The 22,506-nt window shown below is 36.4% G+C and overlaps 6 protein-coding genes across 17 annotated transcripts in view; 1 reads left to right on the top strand and 5 right to left on the bottom strand.

Moving 5' to 3' along the window:
- Nucleotides 1-4,568, bottom strand: part of sog (short gastrulation) — a 40,315-nt gene extending 35,747 nt beyond the window's left edge. Inside the window, exons 1-2 of the mRNA XM_067355052.1 lie at nt 3,407-4,568; nt 3,063-3,173 (exon numbers count right to left, since the gene is read on the bottom strand). Coding sequence (XP_067211153.1) covers nt 3,063-3,173; nt 3,407-3,446 — 151 coding nt within the window. The 5' untranslated portion in view covers nt 3,447-4,568. The remainder of the gene's footprint in view (nt 1-3,062; nt 3,174-3,406) is intronic.
- A 438-nt stretch (nt 4,569-5,006) lies between these two features.
- Arf1 (ADP-ribosylation factor 1) lies at nt 5,007-8,578 on the bottom strand. Of its 4 annotated transcripts, none has more exons than XM_067355086.1 (5): nt 8,445-8,578; nt 7,149-7,317; nt 6,818-6,927; nt 6,523-6,648; nt 5,007-6,451 (listed from the first exon to the last, which is right to left on the bottom strand). In XM_067355086.1, exons 2-5 carry the CDS (start codon nt 7,294-7,296, stop codon nt 6,287-6,289), a joined length of 549 nt encoding a protein of 182 aa, XP_067211187.1. In that variant the 5' UTR covers nt 7,297-7,317; nt 8,445-8,578; the 3' UTR covers nt 5,007-6,286. The 4 variants fall into 4 exon arrangements, with proteins under 4 accessions (XP_067211187.1, XP_067211188.1, XP_012214531.2 ...); XM_067355087.1 differs by having other exon boundaries at nt 8,164-8,544; XM_012359108.2 differs by having other exon boundaries at nt 8,512-8,535.
- Nucleotides 8,579-9,368: 790 nt separating this feature from the next.
- Nucleotides 9,369-13,820, top strand: LOC105667376 (tRNA (cytosine(72)-C(5))-methyltransferase NSUN6). The gene is made up of 8 exons (XM_067355075.1): nt 9,369-9,611; nt 11,558-11,747; nt 11,810-11,926; nt 12,142-12,337; nt 12,409-12,571; nt 12,785-12,995; nt 13,173-13,460; nt 13,535-13,820. Exons 2-8 carry the CDS (start codon nt 11,619-11,621, stop codon nt 13,805-13,807), a joined length of 1,377 nt encoding a protein of 458 aa, XP_067211176.1. The 5' UTR covers nt 9,369-9,611; nt 11,558-11,618; the 3' UTR covers nt 13,808-13,820.
- Nucleotides 9,884-11,475, bottom strand: LOC136999925 (rac GTPase-activating protein 1-like). The gene is made up of 5 exons (XM_067355082.1): nt 11,180-11,475; nt 10,856-11,037; nt 10,612-10,766; nt 10,152-10,544; nt 9,884-10,070 (listed from the first exon to the last, which is right to left on the bottom strand). Exons 1-5 carry the CDS (start codon nt 11,205-11,207, stop codon nt 9,947-9,949), a joined length of 882 nt encoding a protein of 293 aa, XP_067211183.1. The 5' UTR covers nt 11,208-11,475; the 3' UTR covers nt 9,884-9,946.
- A 30-nt stretch (nt 13,821-13,850) lies between the features above and the next one.
- On the bottom strand, nt 13,851-15,761 carry LOC105667377 (deleted in lung and esophageal cancer protein 1 homolog). Of its 2 annotated transcripts, XM_012359141.2 has the most exons (6): nt 15,134-15,761; nt 14,815-15,076; nt 14,584-14,693; nt 14,293-14,499; nt 14,084-14,209; nt 13,851-14,022 (listed from the first exon to the last, which is right to left on the bottom strand). In XM_012359141.2, exons 1-6 carry the CDS (start codon nt 15,296-15,298, stop codon nt 13,936-13,938), a joined length of 957 nt encoding a protein of 318 aa, XP_012214564.1. In that variant the 5' UTR covers nt 15,299-15,761; the 3' UTR covers nt 13,851-13,935. The 2 variants fall into 2 exon arrangements, with proteins under 2 accessions (XP_012214564.1, XP_067211185.1); XM_067355084.1 differs by lacking the exons at nt 13,851-14,022; nt 14,084-14,209 and having other exon boundaries at nt 14,257-14,499; nt 15,134-15,266; nt 15,422-15,761.
- Nucleotides 15,762-15,911: 150 nt separating this feature from the next.
- Chro (chromator) lies at nt 15,912-22,469 on the bottom strand. 8 transcript variants are annotated; one of them, XM_012359129.2, is made up of 11 exons: nt 22,321-22,469; nt 21,265-21,348; nt 20,863-21,005; nt 20,541-20,778; nt 20,262-20,443; nt 20,049-20,185; nt 19,754-19,969; nt 19,579-19,661; nt 18,422-19,492; nt 17,165-18,316; nt 15,912-17,066 (listed from the first exon to the last, which is right to left on the bottom strand). In XM_012359129.2, the coding sequence occupies exons 2-11, from the start codon at nt 21,317-21,319 to the stop codon at nt 16,969-16,971; spliced, it is 3,375 nt and encodes a 1,124-aa protein (XP_012214552.2). In that variant the 5' UTR covers nt 21,320-21,348; nt 22,321-22,469; the 3' UTR covers nt 15,912-16,968. The 8 variants fall into 8 exon arrangements, with proteins under 8 accessions (XP_012214552.2, XP_012214553.2, XP_012214551.2 ...); XM_012359130.2 differs by having other exon boundaries at nt 17,165-18,313; XM_012359128.2 differs by having other exon boundaries at nt 17,165-19,492.
- Between the last annotated feature and the right edge of the window lie 37 nt (nt 22,470-22,506).

The raw sequence follows: 22,506 nt of genomic DNA, 5'->3' as shown, positions 1-22,506 counted from the left end.
CCCGAAGGGAGAGAAATGTCCGTCTGTCACTACTCAAATAAATGTGCGTATATTGCAAGCGCGCGCGCGGTTATAAACGCATTCAGGAATGTCGCATATAATCAGCCATTAATTCACGCGGAATAGCCGCTAATGCGAAATGCGATAAGCCCCCGACGACTTCTCTCACCCGATACCGGCGCGACCGGTGGCGCCCGGCGGCAAGAAAAAAAAGCCGGCACCTTTTTCCCCGTCTCGGTAAATACTCGCGTCGTTGATATTTAAATTTTATAGCATTTTCCGATTAGTTTATGATAATCGTATGCTAATCGCGGCGCCACGTTAATCGCAATATCCGCGATCGCGACACACGAGTCTCGACGGCTCGGTATGACGGATTCGCTGTATCTCGAGAAACATCGAAAGGCGCGAGACGCGGGATACAATAATAACCCGGCCTTTCATACGCGCGCGATTGCAAGAAGGAAACATGACTCTTTTCTTTTTTTCTCTTATCCGAGGTTCGGAGCGTTTCCTGTGCACACATTTCACGGATTAGAGAACGAATGTTCGCAAGTTACATTCGGTTCATCGTACTTAGCTACGCTTCCTCATGCAGAGTCGCGTAATTTACATACACGCCCAAGAAGAATACACACTCGGGCTAAACTCCGCCGGAGAGGTTTGTTGGAGCCGCAATAACGACCGAATGTGTAGGATGTATAATACCGCCCTGTGGTATACCTACACGGTAATCTGTACGCGACGCATAAATCCCTAATAAATAAGCACGTACGCGCATTCTTCGAGTCCGAATGCAAGTCGGCGAGCAGAAGAGACGCATTCGCGTTCTCGTTCGTCGAGCAGGGCGTTTAAACTTGTCGCGAAAATTTAACAAAACAGAAGAGAGGATAATGTTTTTCTAAGTCGACTAAAGCGTCGCGCCGCGCGGCTCGCCTCGCGCGGTAAGCTAACGAGCAAGAGAGATAAAGAGAGAAGACGGAAAAAAGGAAATAGGAAGATAAGATCAAGCCGGATGGTCGTTCAACCGTGCCAGTTACAACGTACGGTGTCGCACGATCCGGTCAGTTTGGTAAAGAACATCAGTCGAGGAACGTCAGTGTTCGTGGGAGAAGATAGACGCGAGAGGCAGCGCGGCAAAAGGAGGCGAAAACAGAAGGCGCGAGAGAAAGAGAGAATAAGGGAGGACAGGAGCAAATAAGAGTACCGCCGAATACGCAGGACGAATAAAAATTTAGAAAACAATTATGGCATTTAGCAAGAAATATGAAATATAAAAAGATGATAAAAATATATAGTTTCGAGCGATCAAAATTGAACCTGCAAAAGACTCCGACAAAAACAAAATATTTTTTGCAGCGCAATTGCGTGCGACTTTATGCTTTCGAATTAAAATATCGAAAATTTCTAATATTCTTTACTGAATATTTGACAAATTACCAGGGTTGGGAAGTAACTCGTTACTTGTAACGAAGTTACAGTTACAGTTTTTTTTTCGGTAACTATAACTTAACTTCGTTCCTTTTTCCTTATCTATAACTGTAATTTAACTTAGTTACACATTTATGGTAATTAGTAACTAATTTAACAGTTAATTGAATATTCTATATACGATTGTATTAATTGTAAGAATTAGGACCTATCCAGACACACTTGCATAGTCGCATAAACATATGCATTAGGAAAGGAACAAAATTGTCATGGAATTTGTCATATTAAGTGTAGATTCGATATTTGTTAAATAAATAGACGGATAAACGTATATTAATTATGAAATTCAACAGAAATAAACAAATTCTCATTTAAAGAATGCACTGCCAGTAATAAATTATCTTTGAGGATGATTATCATATAAACATAAAGTTGAAACTTTAAGAAGAACTGAAACATTAGTCTACGATTTTTCGGAAAGTTACAACTGTTTGTGTGAAATTCGTGAATTTTTAAACTGAAAAATCTTAATCCTATAATTTTTATTCTAAGTGTATAATAATTTATTTTAAATGATTAATTAATTTAATATTTTAAGTTTAAAACAATTGTGATTTATTACATATAAAATAATATAACACAAAATTAAGTAGTGTATAACCTATGTAGTGTATAATAAGTTAATAAATCTTGAAATGTAAGATTCTTATATTGAAAATAGTAGTGCACATTTATTGCAAAAAAGTAACTGAAAAGTAACGACTCGTTACTTTTTGAATAACTATAACTGTAACGTGTTACTTTTCAGAGTCGGTAACTTGTAACTATAACTAGTTGTTTTTTTAGTGAAAAGAACTGTAACTTTAACTAGATACTTGTACAAAATAACTTTCCCAATCCTACAAATTACTTATATTTTGCATCAGATATCGTATTGTTATTTTCTCAAATAAAAATTTTTGGGTAACTCAAGATTTATGTTCAAGTGACAGAGAGAGAGAGAGAGAGAAAGAAAGAGCCGGGAATAGGAGACCCGGGATTATTTTAACAAGCGATACATTAGCCGCATAGATTTCTCATCGAGCATCAGTGAGGAATATGTGTCAGTTCGCGCATAAACAGACTATAATAATATTACACTATAAATACATTGGCGGCGAGGCCGTATGTGTGCAGGCGCCGGCGCCGGCGACGGCGCCGTCGGCTGTGTACATTACACGCGCCGCGGCAGCAAATAAATGTATTGTCATAAGAAAGTTTTACTTTTCTCCTAATATGACAAAGTTTTTAAATAATCCCGAAGAATCTTTCAAGTTTTCCGATTACCGAATCTTGAGTTGTCCAGAAATTTTTATTTGAAGAAATAACAATACGATATAATGCAAAATACAAAACTTCAATAAAAAAAGTTAAAAGATTTGGATATTTTCAAAAGTATAAATGTGCCACGGAAAATATTGTTTGTGTTTGAGTCTGATTACAATTTTGATAACTCAAAACTAAATATCTTTTCATTTTTTTATATTTCATATTTTCTAAATGAGAAAATTGTTTTCTAAATTTTTATTTAAAATTTGTGTCGTATTACATTTATATATCCATTTAAATAATAAACAAATAATTATACTCACCAGCTAGGATTGCTAGAATATTACAGTTTATCGTACCCGCTACAGATTCCGCATTAACTCTATCGAAGAATAGATACATGCGAAACACAGTACACGACACAGTAAACTGACCTACGAAAGAAATAAAGTTGGTTAGTATTACTTTTACAGATTTAACATTGTCTACGTATTCAGAGAGACGGGCAAATTATCTTAACGATCATGCAAAGATCGACAGAGAGAGAAATATACAAATACAACTATATTTTACCCGATTAGATTCTAACAAACTAAATTTTCTATATCTGATAAAAGATACATCGCGTGCTCATAATTCTGTTTGTGGCAGTGAAATCTGTACTTACTGAAATGCATCGGTATCAAGCTCCGATTATTCGTCAGCATCCGCGTATGTAATTACTATCATTCCATCGCCCGTCACTTCAATTGGCACTCCCGATAAGAATTTTCACTTGTTATGTACTTTTAATGCATAAAATACGCGATTAATTGCGAGGCGGCGTTTCGTATTTGTTTTCACGCGACAAAAACGGTTAGAAACTGGAAACTGTAATGGCGGCCATTGATACCAAAATGAAGACGCGGCTCACAGAGAGCGCTCTGTGCAGTATATAATGCGGTTCTCGATTGGTTCGTGCGAGCCGGGTCTGCGTTCTGGTATCACGACGGCCGGAAATGAGAACGTACAGCGTGTCGATTGGCAATGTTACCAATATTTTAATAAAATAGCATATCAATACCACATGCACGTCCTTTTGGCCACCCTGATAATTTATTTAGCTAAGCGCGGGCAATTCGATTTTTTTCATGAATGCAATCCAAGACCAAATTTGCAGCGGATTGAGTAAACTGCGATATTTCCGCTAACGAGTACAATTATCAATTCATTACTTCAATATTTACACAATTGCGACATGTAATGTAATGTCGATTACAATAAAATATTAAAACAAGAAACGGCAACACGATATTAAGAAAAAATCTTTGTTCGCCGCAAAGAATTTTATACACGACTGTCAAGCGATGTTATAAAGTCATTATTCTTTTTTTTTAAGCTCAATGAGTCTAATGTGAAATGCGGCGAAGATGAATTAAACGATACATAGTTGGAATGCGCGCGGGGCAATTGCGCGATGTCCGGTCAGGATTGCAGCTGTAAGGGCAGATTTGATTTATACGTGGCTCAGACACCGCATTGAATAGCAACGAGTATATAAAGGCGATGGACAGCAGAATCGTGATTCGCCGGTTCTCATGTATATACATATATACCAAGTGAGAAAGACGGTCATCGACCGTCGCACAAACTAGCCATACGATGTAATCGTAACTCACATGTGAGATTTACAAAATATCGATAAGTCTCGTTTCTACAGCGATTACAATTCTGCCATTCATCTTCTATATTGCATTGTTTTGCGAACCATCATCATATCTATACACAAATTTTGTGTAATATCTTACTGATTATAAGGATTTTTGTTTTATTCATTATAATTCTTATTTCTGTTTCAAGAAAATGAAAGAAGTTAAAATTGATTAAAATGTAAGATTGTCAGTTAAAATTGATACAACACAATCGTAAATTAAAGCAACATACCTTGATCAAATTAAACTATGATCAATTGTTAAAAAGGAATCCTTTTATAAAAGAAGTGATGCGGGCTTGATAAGTGCATATTCTTTAGTAGAATGGTGATTGTGCTTGTAACTCAAGTACCATCATCTCAATAGCGTGTCTGTACGTGTTAGGATGTGGGAATAATGAAGGATCAAGGAGCACACTTGTTGCAAGAACATCCATTGTCGTCGTCCTTCGTTGCACCCTTGAAATTCTCGTTATTTTTCGCATATTCAAACACGCTGATTATCTCCGAAACGAGCTAATCAATCTAAACAACAAAGACAAAACACTAATCAATGGCAAATAATGCATAGACTACATAAAGCACAATTACAATATATTTCACAAATTGTTTAAACATTCATACATAATTATATGAATTTTCGCATATGACGAAAAGGCGATCCAATGAAATTAGGGGAAGGAGCATCTCGTAAAAACAATGTATCTCAAAGACAGAAAAAACGTTAGGACATCGAAGAATGACCGCGAATTAGCGTCGAAATCGTAGGCGTGTAAATACGCCACGAGATCGAAAGTGCTTGATTTAATAATTGCGAGGCCTGACTCTTTTCGCTGACGATTCGAATGTTCAAGTCTCTCTAAATTTCTTTCGAGTCTCTGTGAATTTTCCGTCACGTTCACTGCACAATTTCGGAATGTCGAGGATATATTCTAATTTACCTTATCGAGGTGCAATAAATAAATGATATCTCCTTTATAGTGAGATATACATGGTTGGATAACTATAAGTTTTGAAGGCGGGCAGGTGAAAAGGAGGAAGGATGCACACCTGCCGCTACCAACTAGCGAGATAACCATCCGTATATAGCTTCTGTTTTCCCAAGTTTTCTATCGCCGAGAAACTTAAAAAAATAAAAAGAAACTTTTGTAACTAGGAATTAGTAGTAAGTCATTGCACCGGCTGCTGCAATCACTTTCTGCGTTTTTCGTGTCAACCGCGCTGGGCTGAAGAGCGATTTTTTTTTTTTTTTTTTTTGTAAATGTAGTGGACAGAGCAACATTCTCTCGTCTATTGATCACATTTTATCGTATTTATATAATGTAATGTACAATATGCAGCTACATTATGATAATCAGTATGTCCAACGCATTCAAAACTGACAACACTGTGGGTACTTACTCTTTTTTTTTTTCCCGTGTTCTTAAATTTCCTCACCGAGAAGGTATCGTTTAAATTATTCATTAATCAATGTGTATCGTATGTTTCAGAGTTAGGTACTTTAATATAATTATTTCCAAGTTTTCCACATTCTTGTGGCATCTCTGTGTAAAAAGTGTAACTATAATGCTAATATAATAATAATTATAATAATAAGTTGCGCAAGGCAATAGTCCGGTGTGGCCGTTCGATCGTGTGCCTGCGGCCGCTTCCCCACTCCTTTCCCCCCCAAAAAACTTGCTGACACGGAGACAATTCTCAATAATAATCCTATATCTTGCCTTCAAGATCTCAAAAAGACCTTGCAGTTTGCATTATTTTTTATAATGTTATTCATTTCATAGGGGGGGACAGGTGTGCAGCTGTTTTTGTATGATGTTAATATAGCAACTGAATGTTGACAGAATAATTTTCCAATTAGCGGTTGGCATTTTTCAGCTGATTGGAAAGCCAATCGAGGCCCTCGTAAAGTCCGTCACCACTTGTGGCACACGTTGCTTGGATGTACCAATTGCGATTACGTAGAGAATGTAATCCCAACTTGTCGGTAATCTCTGCTGCGTTCATTGCATTTGGCAGATCCTGAATTATTATTCGTTTAATTATGTCTCTTATTAACATTTTTTTGTAAGACTCAATAAAAATTTACTTACTTGTTTGTTAGCAAATATGAGAAGTACTGCATCTCTGAGTTCATCTTCTGCTAGCATTCTCATCAATTCTTCACGTGCTTCACCGATACGTTCCCTATCATTACTATCAACGACGAATATCAACCCCTATAATTACAATAACAAAACATAATACGATACAAATATGCAATAAAACAATAAAAAAATTATTAGATTCTGATTTTTGATTGGTAAATCAATGTCATACATTTGCAATTTTTCTTATGTATTTAATATTAATATCTAAAAATATTAACATTTTAATTAAAATACATACTTGTGTATTCTGAAAATAATGCCGCCATAAAGGTCTTATTTTGTCTTGGCCACCCACATCCCATACAGTGAAACTTATATTCTTATACTCAACCGTTTCTACATTGAAACCTAAAAAACATATTTACATGTGTAATATTGCTATCTTGCACATATTTAGAAATTATCACATTTAAGCGCATATCATTCAATACAAAAAGTAAAATATGCCAAATTTTGTATTTAAATATTTTATTACTAATTACAATAATCGATAAGTTTTTGTATAAATAAACATATTATTATTATTCTTTAAGTAATGATAAGTAAAGATTATAAAAAAATAAACGTACCTATAGTAGGAATTGTAGTAACAATTTCCCCTAATTTTAATTTGTACAGAATTGTGGTTTTACCCGCTGCATCGAGACCCACCATCAAAATCCTCATTTCTTTTTTGCCAAACAGGCCTTTGAATAACGTTGCAAACATATTCCCCATGGTTGGTACTAGTTGTGTCACCTGAAACATAGAATAGCAATATATATTTAATAGATACTTCATAATGTTCTTGTAAAATACATAACAATGTTATATTTTTAAAAAATGCATCATCATTCTATTACAACAATATTAAATTATTTCATTATTCTATCTCTCAGTTTGAATTCTGATTATAACATACGGTTGAAATAAAGCGGTATAAAACATAATGAAGAATATGCTATAAAGACACAAAAATGTACATGCATTCTTTAAATCGCAGAAACAAATGTGTTGCGAAACAAGAAATTTTATATCGTCCCAGTAAGAATAATATTTCGTTGGTAAGTGCGCGAGTAGCGTGAGAAAATACACAAATTTACTTGTTTAAATGCCATTTGATATTATCGCGATGATAAATGCAACGTGTCACGTATTGAGATCACGATTTTTTATTTCTCCTGTCTCTCATGCACAAAGTCGAGGGAGAGGTGATGAACTTTGCAAAGGAACATTGCGAGGAACGACCGAATTGCACGTGGGTGAATAAGAAAGAAACTCGTTCGACCACGACGCAACACGCGTTCCTCGAAATGCGATGCGTAATACAAGAGGTTCTCCGGTACGCGGCATACCGTCACGTATACACACGTATAATCGTCGTATCTGGCGTCACAAAAGCCTCGCAAACTAACCTGATCACGTTAAAAGGCACCCGCGAGACGAGACGACCGGATTAATTCCGACAATAGTGAGAATCGTACGTTCGGCTCTTAATCGCGATTGAGGGGGAAAAAAAAGGTCGTACACACGCACGAGATGCTCACGCTGCCCGCTTATCGATTCTCATTTTAATACATCGCTATGATTATCGGACTAGCATACCCTCGGGGATCACTATAGACTGCTCCGCTGGCGATCTATGCAGTTCTAAAGGGTGTTCGTACAATTTAAAGGGCCAGTGGCGCGTAATACTGCGAACGAGGCGGATATTGTGCGGTTTGCGAAGCCACTGCGTACACCCGGTTGTCTGTCACCTTCGACCTACTCCCCAGCGAACTCGTCAAAGGTTCCCCGCTCAAAGATCCATTACCCAGAGACTTGCTCTTACTATCGAGTTCTTTGGTAACGTCACGTTGCACATATACGCCACTTGCGTTACTTACGTTTCAGTAAAAAAGATTATTTTCACGAGAAACGATAAAACATAAAACCAACACTCTCGAAAAGTACCGTATGTCAAAATGGCGGACGTGGAAAGGATTCATGCCTTATGCCACGTATAGGGCACCGAACCGCCGCGATTGGCCCGGTGCATCACGTGATGGTGAAAATTAGGAATGCTACGCGAGCAGCCTGATAGATGGCGGGTGTAAACGCCAACTCGGAAATTTCGAAATTGTTGCCAAGTATGCGCCGTCGATGTTTCGATTGACAATAGAACAAACAAATGTAATCTCATTTGTTTCTATATTTAATCCATGTCCGTCTAAATCAAGTCGCTGCATCAAGTATGAGATAATTAATCTAAATTAGATTAACGAACAAAAGTAACTGCAAACTCACATTTTTTAAATCCTATAGACTTGTGATGTTATTGTAAAACATGACGAGAAAACGTCAAATTGCAATATACCGATATCAAATAGCGGAAGATACTTTAAGAAACTGTTCCTAGAATAAAAACAAAGAAGAAAAGTTAATGTAGTATAAAAATTGGCATATTTTCTCTTTAAAAAAAATACATGATGCAACATTTTCTGATGCATCAGTGATCACATGGGCAGAGGAGATGGCGGCAAAGTAAAACTATTGTACAAACGCAACTTAAACGTTTAACCTTAATATCTCTCTAATATTTTGACATCTAATTAATTTTAGACATCTTTAATGCAATGTATATGACTCAGACTTTCAGATTTTCCTATTAGTCATTCTCTTTGCTCCGAAATGACGTCCATTTTCTCATATTGTATAATCACGAACAATGGATACTTTAGATGTGCTACTCTCTTTTCGTAAAGCACACACTCAAGATATGTCCAGACAGATTTGCATATACGCAAAAGCATATTGATTGGTCCATAAGAATGAGAAATGAATTATTTAACTTTTTTATGCATATGCTTATGCGCCTATACAAATTTGTCTGAATACACCCTAAGGAGAATAAAATTATTGACACTGAATTCAGTATTATAGCCAGTATGCTGAGGGCGCTGAGTATTACATATTTTTGTTTGTAAATATAAACAGGAGAAAAAAAACAAAGTTCTGCCTTGCAATAGTTATTGCCTCTTTCAATATCGCAATTCCTGCAGTATACTCGAGTTGTATGTGAAATAAATCTTTATACTATGCTTTTTGATTAATTAAATATGATAATATGCATAGCAGAAATAGATGATTATAGCAAATAGGGTTATGTCCATGTTCCAAATTTCATTCTGTACAATTTATTATTTTTAACACAATAACATTTGAAATTAAACATTTGTTAATAATCACATTTACGAATAATATAAACAATTAATAAGATTTAATTAAATTATTTGTTGGACTTTTCTAGAATAAGTCCATTGTCAAATGAGTTTTCAAGGATTAATTTTACTTGTTGACAATTTGAAATTCTCTTAATAGCTGCATAAGAAATAATATATTGTGATGCTTACAGATTCATTCCGTAATATTCACTTTCAGGAACACAAAGTGGAATAGTTTGAATCTTACATTCTATATGCAGAGACATTTTACAGAGTTTACATCTTAATCCTGTTTTTCCAAATTTTATTCTGAAACAAAACAGAAAATACATTCATTATATTTATCATTATTATTATATTGTTACTGTCATAAATTATCTTCAAATTTACCTTTTATCACACACAACACATAGACTCGGTCTAATAACTATTTTTGATATAAAGTTATGATTTTTAGCTACTTCTGTATTTATCAGATTAGAATTACTATTTTCTTTATTGAGTGTAAACTTATTTTCACAAAGTATTGAACATTTGTCAATGTTTGATTTAGCTATTGTAGATGTTACTCTATTTGACAAGTTAAATTCTGCAACTTTATCTAATGTACTGCACTGTTTATTTGTTGCAGAATATTCGTTAATAGGTTCATACTTTTTCCATTCTTTATACTTATGAGCTCTCATAATAGCCTCAGTTTCCAAATCATCTTCTGATTTTGATAAACAATTTAAGTCACTTAGGATTGAACCTGTAGAATCTGTTTCTGCTATTGTAGACAAACTGCAAATAATCAAGTGACAATGTAAATCAGATATTATTAAATATTAATAATATACATGATACTTACTGCTTATCATTCTTTTTGCTTTGGACATATAAATTATTACGTCTGACTTCAGCTGTTGATCTGTTAAGAAATTTTAATTTTTCCTTTATTTCGTCACATAAGTTTATTCTTTTATCATGGAACAACACTTCTCTAACTATGTGAATTTGATATTCCTTAAAAAAAAAAAATTAAATATCAAAATGCAAATTATAAAGAATATTTGCTCTTTTCTATCTTTTTCTATATGTAAAATTTAATGTACCAATGAGTTTTTATGATTTTCCATTATTCGTCGTTTACGTTTCTCTTCTTCCAAGTCTTTTCTAGCATGACACAATCTTTTTTTAAGATTCACGACATCTTGGCGTGCTTTATGTATATGTAATTGAAGTAGTTGATAATCTTGTAAAGGTGGGCATTTTATTCGTGATATATTAAGCAAAACTGTATTAAATATATATTATACATAAATTAAAAGCATAAAGTATCAGATAATATTAATATAATATAAAACGAATCTAATTATGTGCCTTTATAATCTTTTTATTTTAAATGACTGTTAATAACAAAGAAATTATTCACATACCTTTATTCAATTCTTCATTGTTTGCCATGTCATTCAAGAAATAATTAAGCACTGATTATTCTTTATTTCTTCTGATTATATTTTATTTTATTTCTCAAGTCATACGTTTCTAAATGCTAAGTAAGACAAGATTTGTAGAGTTGGAAATGGAATAGAAGAACTTTGTGAGAGTTGTCATGTCATTGTTTATGGTTTTTCTCACAACCGGTTTTCTAACAACCTTCAAACCTATTCAAATTCTTAAATCTTACCAAACAGAAAACATCTAGATAGCCATCTATTTTTATGAACAATTTTCTGATTATTTTCAAGATTTTATGTACAATTCAAAAATATGTTTAACTATATTATGCTAAACCTGTGTTTTAACAATTTCAGAACAATTTGTACAGAGATATTTTTTTTGAAGAATACAAGTAGAGAAACAAAAGAAGAAATAATGCCACAATTATTACATAATTTTGGAGAATCGCCGTTTAAAAAGAAATCTGAAATATATAATGAATTAATAACAGATTTTGGAAAAGTTATTATCAATGGCAGATACTTGGAAAAATCCGAAATTCAGGTATTCTTGTTTTTATAAAGAATCAAACGTAGCATTTTCTAATCTAGAAAAAAAAATTATAGGAAAAGGTCGATACTCTCTGCAAGTGGATGTGCACAACACCTAAGACAACTATTTACAGATTAGATAATTTTCATTATACGGATGATCTGGAGAAACTAAAAAATGCATTAAAGCAGGTATGTTGAGAGGGCAAAGAAAAACTAGCGATAATTATAATATTTTAATAATTTCAAGAAATTGATACTTTCTGATACTTTTACTATAATAAAAAGCTACTTACTACAATAAACTTACTATAATAAAAAATTGATATATTGAAAAATATTCCAACATTTTCTAAAATTATTTTTTCCTACTACAAGAATTTGACATGTACAATCCGTTATATTAGAATGATAAACCAGATCCATCTATTCACTTTTTGCCGGATCTTCCAAATGGAATAATTGCCGTTGACGGTTGGGATTCATCAGTATCTCTTGATTTAAATAGATATCCGGATGAAATTGTTGTTGATGCTGCATGTGGTGCAGCTGTACTAAGAGGATCTCACGTTTATGCTCCTGGCATCATTGGAATGCCCAATGGTAATTTTTATATATAATTCTTCGTATATTCATCCAGAAGAATCTTTAATAATCTATTAAATGCATTATAGGTTTAAATATTGACACTAAGGTTAGTGTATTTGCCGATGTCGCTGGTCAGTGCAAGAAGGGCTTAATTAAACCGTATGCAGATGGCAATAAGATATATTTAGGCAATGGCATTCTTCGACAAACGAGGAAAGAATTATTTGGCAAAGCTGCAAAAAATCCACGGTAAAAAAGCAGTTCGCAAATTAAAGATAATTACTTACTTCTTTACATTATTAGAAAATTCTTCCAACCGAATTGCAAGTATCTTCGTTGAAATGTGTTGTTCCTAATAACAAATTGTTTTATATATGCTTTATTTCATTTCGTTTTATTATGAAAGTTTTCGTATCTGTCTCTCATATGTAGCACGAAATAATGCTGTAAATCATCTTTCAGCGGTATCGCCATAATTATGACTGATGTAATCTCACGAGTTCCACAATTAAATGTGAATGACGAATCTTTGAGACCACATGCGCTGTTACAAAATTTGCCATCCATCATATGCAGTCTAGTATTAAATCCCCAGCCGGGTGAGACAATCTTGGACATGTGTGCTGCACCTGGTAACAAGACCACGCATATTTCATTTCTTATGAAAGGGCAGGTAAAAACAATTTGTAACAATTTGTGCACAACACAGAGTCCTTTGTAGCTATCTACTCTTTTATATTTCTTTTTCTTATATTAAAGCAAATAAACAAATGTTTATTCCTTGAAACGTTAAAAAGAAACAAATGTAAAAAATATAGATAATAAATTCATTATCTAGTGCAATTTTTAGGGTACAATTATAGCTTTAGAAAAAAATTCGGGCAAGGTAATACGGTTTAAAGAAAAGTGTAACGACGAGAATATTAAAATATTTTGTTACGATGCTACGAAGGCCGTTATTGAGCAAGAACACATTTCCGTCCATACTGATGGGCCTCCATACGAAGAAGATTACTTTGATCGTATTCTCTTAGACACCCCATGCAGCGCGCTGGGTCAAAGGCCGCAATTGTATAATACAATCACGTCGGCGCAGCTTCGTTCTTACGTTCCTTTGCAGCGAAGTCTCTTTACTGCTGTAAGTTAACAACTTAATTGCTGTATGCATATACCTGCAACATATACATGCTTAGGTGTAAATGCTTTGCACAGGCTGTCCGCCTTTTAAAACCGAAAGGAACATTGGTGTATAGCACATGCACTGTCACAATAGCGGAGAATGAAGGACTCATCGCTTGGGCATTGAAGCAATTTCCAGAGTTAACATTAGAATCCGCCAGCGAACGGATAAAAACCGACAGACATGGCACTCCAGGATATACCGTGGATGGTTTGACCGATGAGAATGCGAAAAAAGTACGCAGATTTGGTCCTGAAAGTGATTCTGTTGGTTTTTTCATCGCATGCTTGAAAAAATGCTCCTGACGCGATAAAATAAGGTAAATTCTTTTATTTAAAATTGATAGAAAAAATTGTTTTTCTTTTTAATTTTAAAGAAAGTGCGAATTATTAACATGAACGTATATACAAGACAGAATAAATACCTCATAGTTCTACTGCTGCTTATATGTGACTGCATCTCCGACGATCTCTGTTGCTATCACAGAACAATTGTCGCAAATCGCATATATTGGTTCCATCTAATTTTAGAGAGAATTATCTTGTAGAAAAAAATTAAACTTTTTTTGTATTCTAATTTACATGCATTCCGTGAGTGTCAGGAGAGAAGTAGATATACAGATACATATATTCTTGAGATTTGAGTGTAAAATATGCAGGCCACATAGCAAAAGATGGCAAAATCAGCATATTATTAGTAGTAACATCCTGAAAAAAAAAGATATTCAGTTATATATATACATATTTCTAATGAATGTGTTTGTTATTCTATTTTAGTATCATATTTTTACCTCGATATGCATCGAAAACCAATCGATTTCGCTCATGATGAAGAATCTTCCCTCGCCGCCGATGTTTTTAACCATCAAGGATAAAGTAACTTGTTCACCCACAAGACATTCTCCACAATCAAAGGTCTTTAATTTCTTACAATTCAAGACTTCCTCTGTGGATGTGCTCGATGCGCTGTTGCTTCTATCGGTAGGTGAATCATCAGACTGTAATTTTCATTTATTCTTTCTTTAAAAAAAGGAAATGTAATTATTCGGGATATTATTAAAAAAATAGAAAACAAACTATACTTCTTCGTGAGAATTTGTTCGTTCAAACGGAAGTTCTGTGATCCATTCTACATTTCTTGTCATTGTGTGCCATTCTTTTTGCGGACATTGCAAATATGGAATATTAATCACTGTGAGAACAAAAAATGGTATATAAAAGAGATTTTAACTTTTCTCTTTAACATTACTTCTTTTATCAAATCAGATCAGATTCAATGAGATTATGCTTATCACAATTGTAAATTCATATACCTTTCAATATCGGTGGATCACGATATCCGCGTAATTTAATCACCACCGAACGTCCGTGTTGCACATTTATCACTAGCGGTTCATCAAATTCGTCCAAGACATCAGAGCGAAAAGAAATAACCAATCTCACATGCATTCCTGGAAAAATACCTCCTCTTTGTCCTTTATATTCAATCATGACGGTGAATCGTGAATAATCAGGTCTAACTGCCAATTGAAATCTGGCTAGAGACGTACTGACATTTCGTAGTGTGATGGCTTTCTGCAACGAAAAATGGGAATGTTATTACATTGAAACATCACATTCTACAATATATACCTTGTACACTTTGTTCGACTTGTAGTTGCGAAATTCCACAGAATTAGGGATCGCGATCAAAACTGTCTTCTGTAACTCTGCTTTTGGAGCACTTTTCTTCCGTAGACTGATCGATGGGGGAGTTAATTTGGTTCTTTTAAGAAAGGTAAAGAAATTAAATGACATATAGCTTATCGCTCTGGCTTCGCTGCATATTTTCAATTAATTACATATGCATTGAATATGAATGCATTATGATTTCCTGTATACTGAAGCTATTGAATTGATGAAATGATAAGCTTTAAATACCCGGTACGAAATTTTATCATGGGGATTACGTGTGCCGACGCTTCGAACGGGATTTTTCACACAGGATGATACTTCGCAAATAGACTGACTTGTAAAAAGTTATAGTTTTACATTTATTACAGATTAAAAGCGATATTAATTGGATTATACAACAAACTTGGGAAGTAAATACAAACTTATGAAAAAACATTTATATTCTAGCGTATTCTAAATATACGAAACAGAAATAAAACATTGTCGATATGTAGTACGTCACATTTTCTGCCCTTTAACGCTATAAAAAAAAAAAAAAAAGAAAAAAAAATTGGAATCACGTTCATTTCATTGCAGGAGTCGCAAATAGATTTCACAGATGTTATTTCACAATGTATAAACAGCATGCTTCATTTTTATTTGAATGCGTTACACATAGCCTTGTCACTTCGCATATTTTAGAATTATCTGCTATTATTCAAATAGGAAACGGGTTTAATAATAGGACGCAACGATACTCCGTTCAACAACATTGTATTTTAAGCTTTATAGGTTCAGAAATCATAATTATTTTATTATACGGTGCACTTATTTATCCTATAGATACGCATACATAGTCCGTGTAATTTATTAATGAATTCAATTCGATGCAAATGCGTACTATACATTAAAGTGTATTAAATTGACATAAAAGATTCGAACGATAAAACGTATCATTATCAGTATAATTGCTTTTAGCGATTTTATCACATTATTTTTTTGGGGGAGGGGAAAATATATACGTTAGACATTTATATCAAAGTTGTTTGCATCATGTTTTCATCTATTTATGTCGAGTAGTGATACAAACTTTTAATTTATAGTACGCACTTGCAGTGTATTCAGCCGGATTTGTTCTAACACAGTCGCATAATGAATATTAAATGTAATAAAATAATTTTAAAAATAAAAATAAAATAAATATTTTGATATTCTTTATTTGGCTTAGCAATGAAATAGATTTGATTCACTTATGTATTATATCTCCGGTATAACGAATATATTATACTTTTAGACTTTGTATGCGCGGAATAAGATTCTTTTTTACCAAAGCTTATTGTTTGGAAAATATAAAACCCCATATTATACTTCACTATTCCTACAAATACAATGCTTACTTCGAACGTACTGTAATCATGTCACTTCATTGAAATTACTTTTATCTTTGTATTTCATGTGTCCGTGCTATCATATCATAAAAGTTAAACACAGGGTTAAAATGGAGATATCAGCGAATTGTTTTATGACTGAAACATACATTCCTATAACATATATTTTGTTCAATCTAAGATTTAGATTTTGTTTTTCATGTGTTGATTTTTTTTTTACAGTATGTTAGCTGTGTCTCCACTTTGTAATATCTAGTCTAATCGCTGAATATTAAGAATATTATTGATCATCAATGCGCAAATGTACGAAGTGAACGTTCTTACATATATACAATTTACGATCACATTTTAAACGTACAATTTGCGCGTAGCGTGTAATTCGATGCATTGACGTGGTATCTTAGATTACGTCAAAAATGTATGTCTTCACTTGTCAAGTTCCAGCGCAGCGTATTGTTCTTCATCCACCTCGGTCATCATTAAATTTCCATCTGGTAAAAGTAATACTACTCTTCTGGTTCCTCCTGAAAGAATCAATCACGATTATCAGATAAATGTATGAAATGTTTTCGCGTTGTGTCGGAAGCAAGTTCTTTGATTCGGAATGAAAGTAAGATATTACCTGGAGTAGGTTCTTCAGCTTGCACTACTTGAGCTACAACCTGTGCCTGTCCGTCATTATCTTCTTGAGTTCCTGTCACATCAGTCGCGTTCGCATTATCCATTATAGACATTACCATCGAATTTTCGGCCGGCTCTGCTCCATCCTCTTTTACATAAAACTGTGGCGCTAAGTTAACCTGGTCAGGAATCAGCTGCGCAACAGCCTCGGCAACCGCGTGATCCAACGTCAAGACTGAACCGTCGTCTCCTTGCTGCTCAGTAGTGACGTACACACACTGTTGTTCGCCATCGGCACCACGTGTTACTAGAAGTGTCTGTCCGTCTTCGGCTTGACCCGCGACTTGATAGACAACACCGTGCTCGGCTATGGTGACCAGATTAGACGCGTCGTCTGTCGTAACTTTTCTCTCTTCCGCTATCTTCTCTTCGTTCTTGCCGTCGGTCGATACTGCCGTTGCGGTAGACGCCACCGTAGCCGTCGGCAATGCCGTGGAGACGGATGTTTCAACGGAGCCAGGAGCAGCGGTTTCTGCTAGAGGTGTGGATGCAGGCGCGGTCACCGGTACTGCAGCAGTGGTATCATCTAAACATGGCAAATCCGGCGCGGAAACAGTCACATTCGAGAGATTGATTTGAGCCGCTGTTTCGCTAGCCTGGACAATGGTGCCAGTCGTTCCGCCGGGGCTCATCTCGACTCTCATGATACCACCACTTTCCGCAAGCGAGTCCAGAGGAGGTAGGACTAATTCTGGCGTGGTAGTGGTCGTAACCGTTGTATCCGCTGCCGCAGTTTCGGACGTTGTAGTAGTGATAGTTTTCGGCGTCGTAGATATCTGCTCGGGTTCGGGTTCCGGTTCCGGTTGTTCGATCGGTTCGCCGTCCGGACCGATTATACGTCCCGTGAGAGGACACAATGAGAAAGGACGCGGACTCTCGGGTTCAGCGACTGTAACGGTATCGGGTTCAGCAGCAGGAGGGATTTCGGGCTCGTGCTCGCTGCTGCTTTCCTCCGAACCGACTTCGTGGAACTCCATGTGCAGTCCATCGCCCTCCGCTAGCTTGCTTTCCTTAGGTTTGACCTGTGCAACCGCTGCGGATGTCTCGGCACCTACTTTCGCTCTACTTCGTCCCACAGTGGCGCGGGCACCTGCTAAAAGTCCACGACCACTTGGTTTAATTATGCCCGCGGCCTCTTGAGCTTTCCTCTTTGCCATTAATAATTTTTGCTGCGGAGATAACAATGATTGTGCTTTACCTGGTAACGTCTGTTTCGGAGACTGTTTAGCTTGTTGCTGTTGTACTGGACTATTTCCAGCTTTGATCACCTGTTTGGACTGCGTGGGAGTTGTGAGCACTGTGAACTTGGGCCTGATCTGCGTCACCGTGCCAGTGGAACTTGGTGAAGATGCCTGCGTGGTTACGACCGTCGTCGTGCGCTTCTGCATTACTGGCCGTGTCGTTTGCGTCTGAATCTGTTTCGGTGGCGGTATTCTGACAGGTGTGCGAATAGCGCCAAGAACACTCGTGGTCGTGCCGCGCAATGCCGGTCTCGGTAACAAGGGACGACCGTCCGCCGTTCGTTGAGGTGTCCCAGAAGTGGGTCTTATGCCAGTGGTTATTCTCGGTTGCAGAGTTATCGGTGTCTGCACCGCGGTCACAACGTGTATCTGCTGTATTTGCGTTGGGTCTGGCTTCGGCTGTATCTTTATAGGCTCAGACTTTTGCACGCCTCCCGTTTTCTGCGCGATAGGTTTAGAAGTGACCACCTTCACCACTTGGCCCGCATCCATCTTCGAGACGACTTTCACCGGTGTCACTGAATTCGATTGCGGCGTCGAGATTATCTGCTTCCTCACTATATTTGCTGTGTCACGATTCTGAACCATCAAAACGCCTTGCGACGTCGGTGATCCTTTGACCGCCAGCTTTCCGCTAGGCGATGAATCTAATTTGATGATACCATCCTTGCGCGACATAACATATACACCAGATGACAGATTCGGCATTTGCTTGGGATCGACTTTAACAACTCCCTTAGCGTTAGCTACTAAAACAGGTGGCTGGGTGGATTTTGATCCTTCGGGAGATTGTAGCCCTAATGACGTTGCTAAATCGGAAGATGAGGCTGATGCTCTATTGGATCCATTAGACTGTGCACGACTGAATGCACGTTGTATCACATCTCGGCGAGCCATCAGTCCATCTTCTTCGGACTCTCCAGTCCAATCTTCGTCACTGCCAGAGACAAGCTTTGATCTCTTCGCAACACTATTTCCTTCGTCCTCTGAATCGCTGTCTGAATCGTCAATTCTTCTCTTACCTAATACTATATTCATATATACACATTAATCAAATATGCAATATTTAACACGATCTGAATTCAAATCAAGCACATGTTATTTAAATACATACTTTCGCTGTCCTCATCTTTCATTGAGCCGCACCACTGTTTAACTTGATCCATTGCTTTTGATTTACTAGATCGCATTGGTCGCCTACATGCAAGCAATAATTATTGTATTACACTTATCAGTAGAATTAAACTTTACGTTATTTGTCGATTGTGTAAAAGAACAAAATTGCCTACCCAACTTGAACCGCCGTGCTTGGACCAGGTTTGCTAGCTTCAGGTTTCACTGCTGGTTTTTGCGCCGGCAAACTAGGACGTCCTTTGGCGACTTTTGCATTGGCCTGCTGTTGAGCTGCTCTAAGCTCTTTTTGCTTCGCAAGATTTCGCTCAAACTCATTTATCATATTTTGACAAGCTGCTGCAGCTTCTGCAGACTCCCATGTATTGTTTTCACTGAAAAATTTTACATATTTCAAAATCTGCTGTTAAAACTTTTGAAAAATAAAAAATACATTATTAAAGGAACACTCACTGTGAATAGCCTTCCCATTTTATTAAATATTCCGAACATATTTTTTTGGGATTAAAACGTTTAGCTAAAATTTTTTCGACAACATATTCTTCATTACTTTCCTCTACATCTTCTTCGGTAGCTGCTTTACCAGACTTCTACAGAAAAGTGAAAAGTAAGTAAAATGAATGAAAAAAATGTACTTTTGTATGTTAAAAAAAAAAAATAGAAAACCTTCGGTTTAAATGATGGTTTCATTCTTGGTTTTTCTTTTTTCTCTACTTTTTTCTCTTCAACTACCATAGGTTCACTCTTCTGTGTTTTTGTTTCTACTTTTGTAGCATCTTTTTTAGCTTCGCTCGCCTCCTCTGGTTGTCCATTTCTAATAATTTTGCGAACCATCATCGGTTTAGTACCTTGTCAAGCAGTGAAAAAGTATGTGAAAAGACAATGTGAACAAACCTAATTATTTATAAATATATCTCTCTTTGCATTTCAATATTAAAAATATACCTTCATTAGTAACTGACTGAACTTGTATTGGTGTGTCTTGCATTTTTGTATTACTAATTTTTGTAAACGTTTGTATAGTCTTTCCTGCTGCAATCCATGCATCTCTCACATGTAGATTTACATCACACCATTTTTGGTACAGCTGCCATGCACTAATTGCATTCTTGTCTGAACCTTCTTGTTGCATTTGTGACTCCTTCCATAATAAAAATGCCCAAACTTGTGCTTTTTGTACATTCTGCAAGTGAAAAATTTTATCTCACAAATCTATATAATTGTATATTTTACAAATGGATTCTAAACAAAAAATGCAGATACAAACATCATTATTTTCACGAAGATGTGATACTTTAGAACATGCTCCTTCTTTTGTACGATGTTCTTGAAATTCTTCGATGAAGTGAAAGACAGAATGACACTGTCCACATACTAACACATCCATTTTTCCTATAGCCTCTTGTGCCGCTGATAAAATAGAAAAGAAATTAAATGACAGTGATTAGTTTTAAGATGCAGTATTTATTACATTATATATTCTTTACAATAAAAAAATATATAATTTAATATCTCCTTATTAAAATATTTTATTTTAAAATATTCTATTTTATATTCTATTTCAATAAATAAATTTTGAATAAATAAAATTATTTGAATTTAAATAAGGAATATTACTTTCAAGAAATACAGATAAGTTACAAAATATAAATTTAAAAATAAAGCACACCTTTGATGACATTAGGCTTATTATTGATGGCCGAAGGGCCATCTTCTCCTTCCATTTCTATGTGTGTATCCTATGACCTTTTTTCTGAAAATTAAATAAAAGTATTGTTGATTCGCAGTCACAAGACTTTCAAGTGTCTGCTTTGTGTCGTATTGACTTCCGCGCAACGGAGTAAAAAAAAAAATCAAGCTCTTCTCACGCGGGATATCTGGCTGTGAGCAAGTTTTTTCGAAGCGTATGTTAAATTTTTTACGAATCGCGGAAAAAGCAATCGACTGCACATCGCCGGCTCAAAGTTTCGCGGCCCGTTAAAAAAAAAAAAAGAAGAAAAATAAATAAATGAAACCAGCCGGGACGCACCGGCGCACGCCGGTGATCACGATCGAACCGGGAGTATTTTTTTATGGAGACACTCGCCGCATTCCGTGCACGGATGATTGCACTGCGATTCTCGCACGTACGATACTCCGCGACATATCACTGCACGATATCCTTCAGCTGTTATTACCGCCAATTACCAATTAACGCCGTTATTACTGATGTTTAAATCAAATTCTCCGTACAGGTAACAAAGCGTCGGGAACCGGAACGCGTGGTGCAATCGAGACAATTGTAAACGCGGCCAGTTACAGCATGAGTTAAGTACGAAGGGGGAGCGAAACAACACTCACACGCTGTTATTCCCGCCACGATCCCGGCGCGGTCTTATCTTACACTATTAACGAGCGAGGAAACTAATCCTCGATCACGGAATACATGAGAGGTTGCCGGGATACGAAGATGATCTGTGAACGGTGCCGAAAACAAATCGCCGCTGCCGTTCTCTGTATCACTATATCGTCGCCTTCGTCATCGCCGTCGATCGCCAATGCGTGTTTCCACCGTCTCCCACGAGTACAAGCCGATGCTCGTCAAAGATGGCTCTCGTCGCCGATACTCGCTCTACGAGCTACTCACTTCCTGTCCTTACACGAATACTTTCCGAACACACCGTGCGGCGGACGCTAACGCGATCAACAGCGTGCTAGCGGCAGCGTATTAATGATGAACACTTACACACGGCGTAGCCGGCGGACGGCTGGACTTTTTGCAACCTCGGAAATATGCTGATCGTCGTCGCGCGAGACAGAACGAAAACAGCGACCGCGTCGGCCGACAGTAGCGCCATGGCGGCCGCCCGCCTGTCCCCTTGTCCACCTTTCCCGGCCTGCACCGGCCTGCTCATCCTACTCCAATCCGGCC

The sequence above is a fragment of the Linepithema humile genome, chromosome 5, assembly GCF_040581485.1.
Source record: "Linepithema humile isolate Giens D197 chromosome 5, Lhum_UNIL_v1.0, whole genome shotgun sequence".
NCBI lineage: Eukaryota > Metazoa > Arthropoda > Insecta > Hymenoptera > Formicidae > Linepithema > Linepithema humile.
This window is presented reverse-complemented; position numbering and strand designations above follow the sequence as displayed.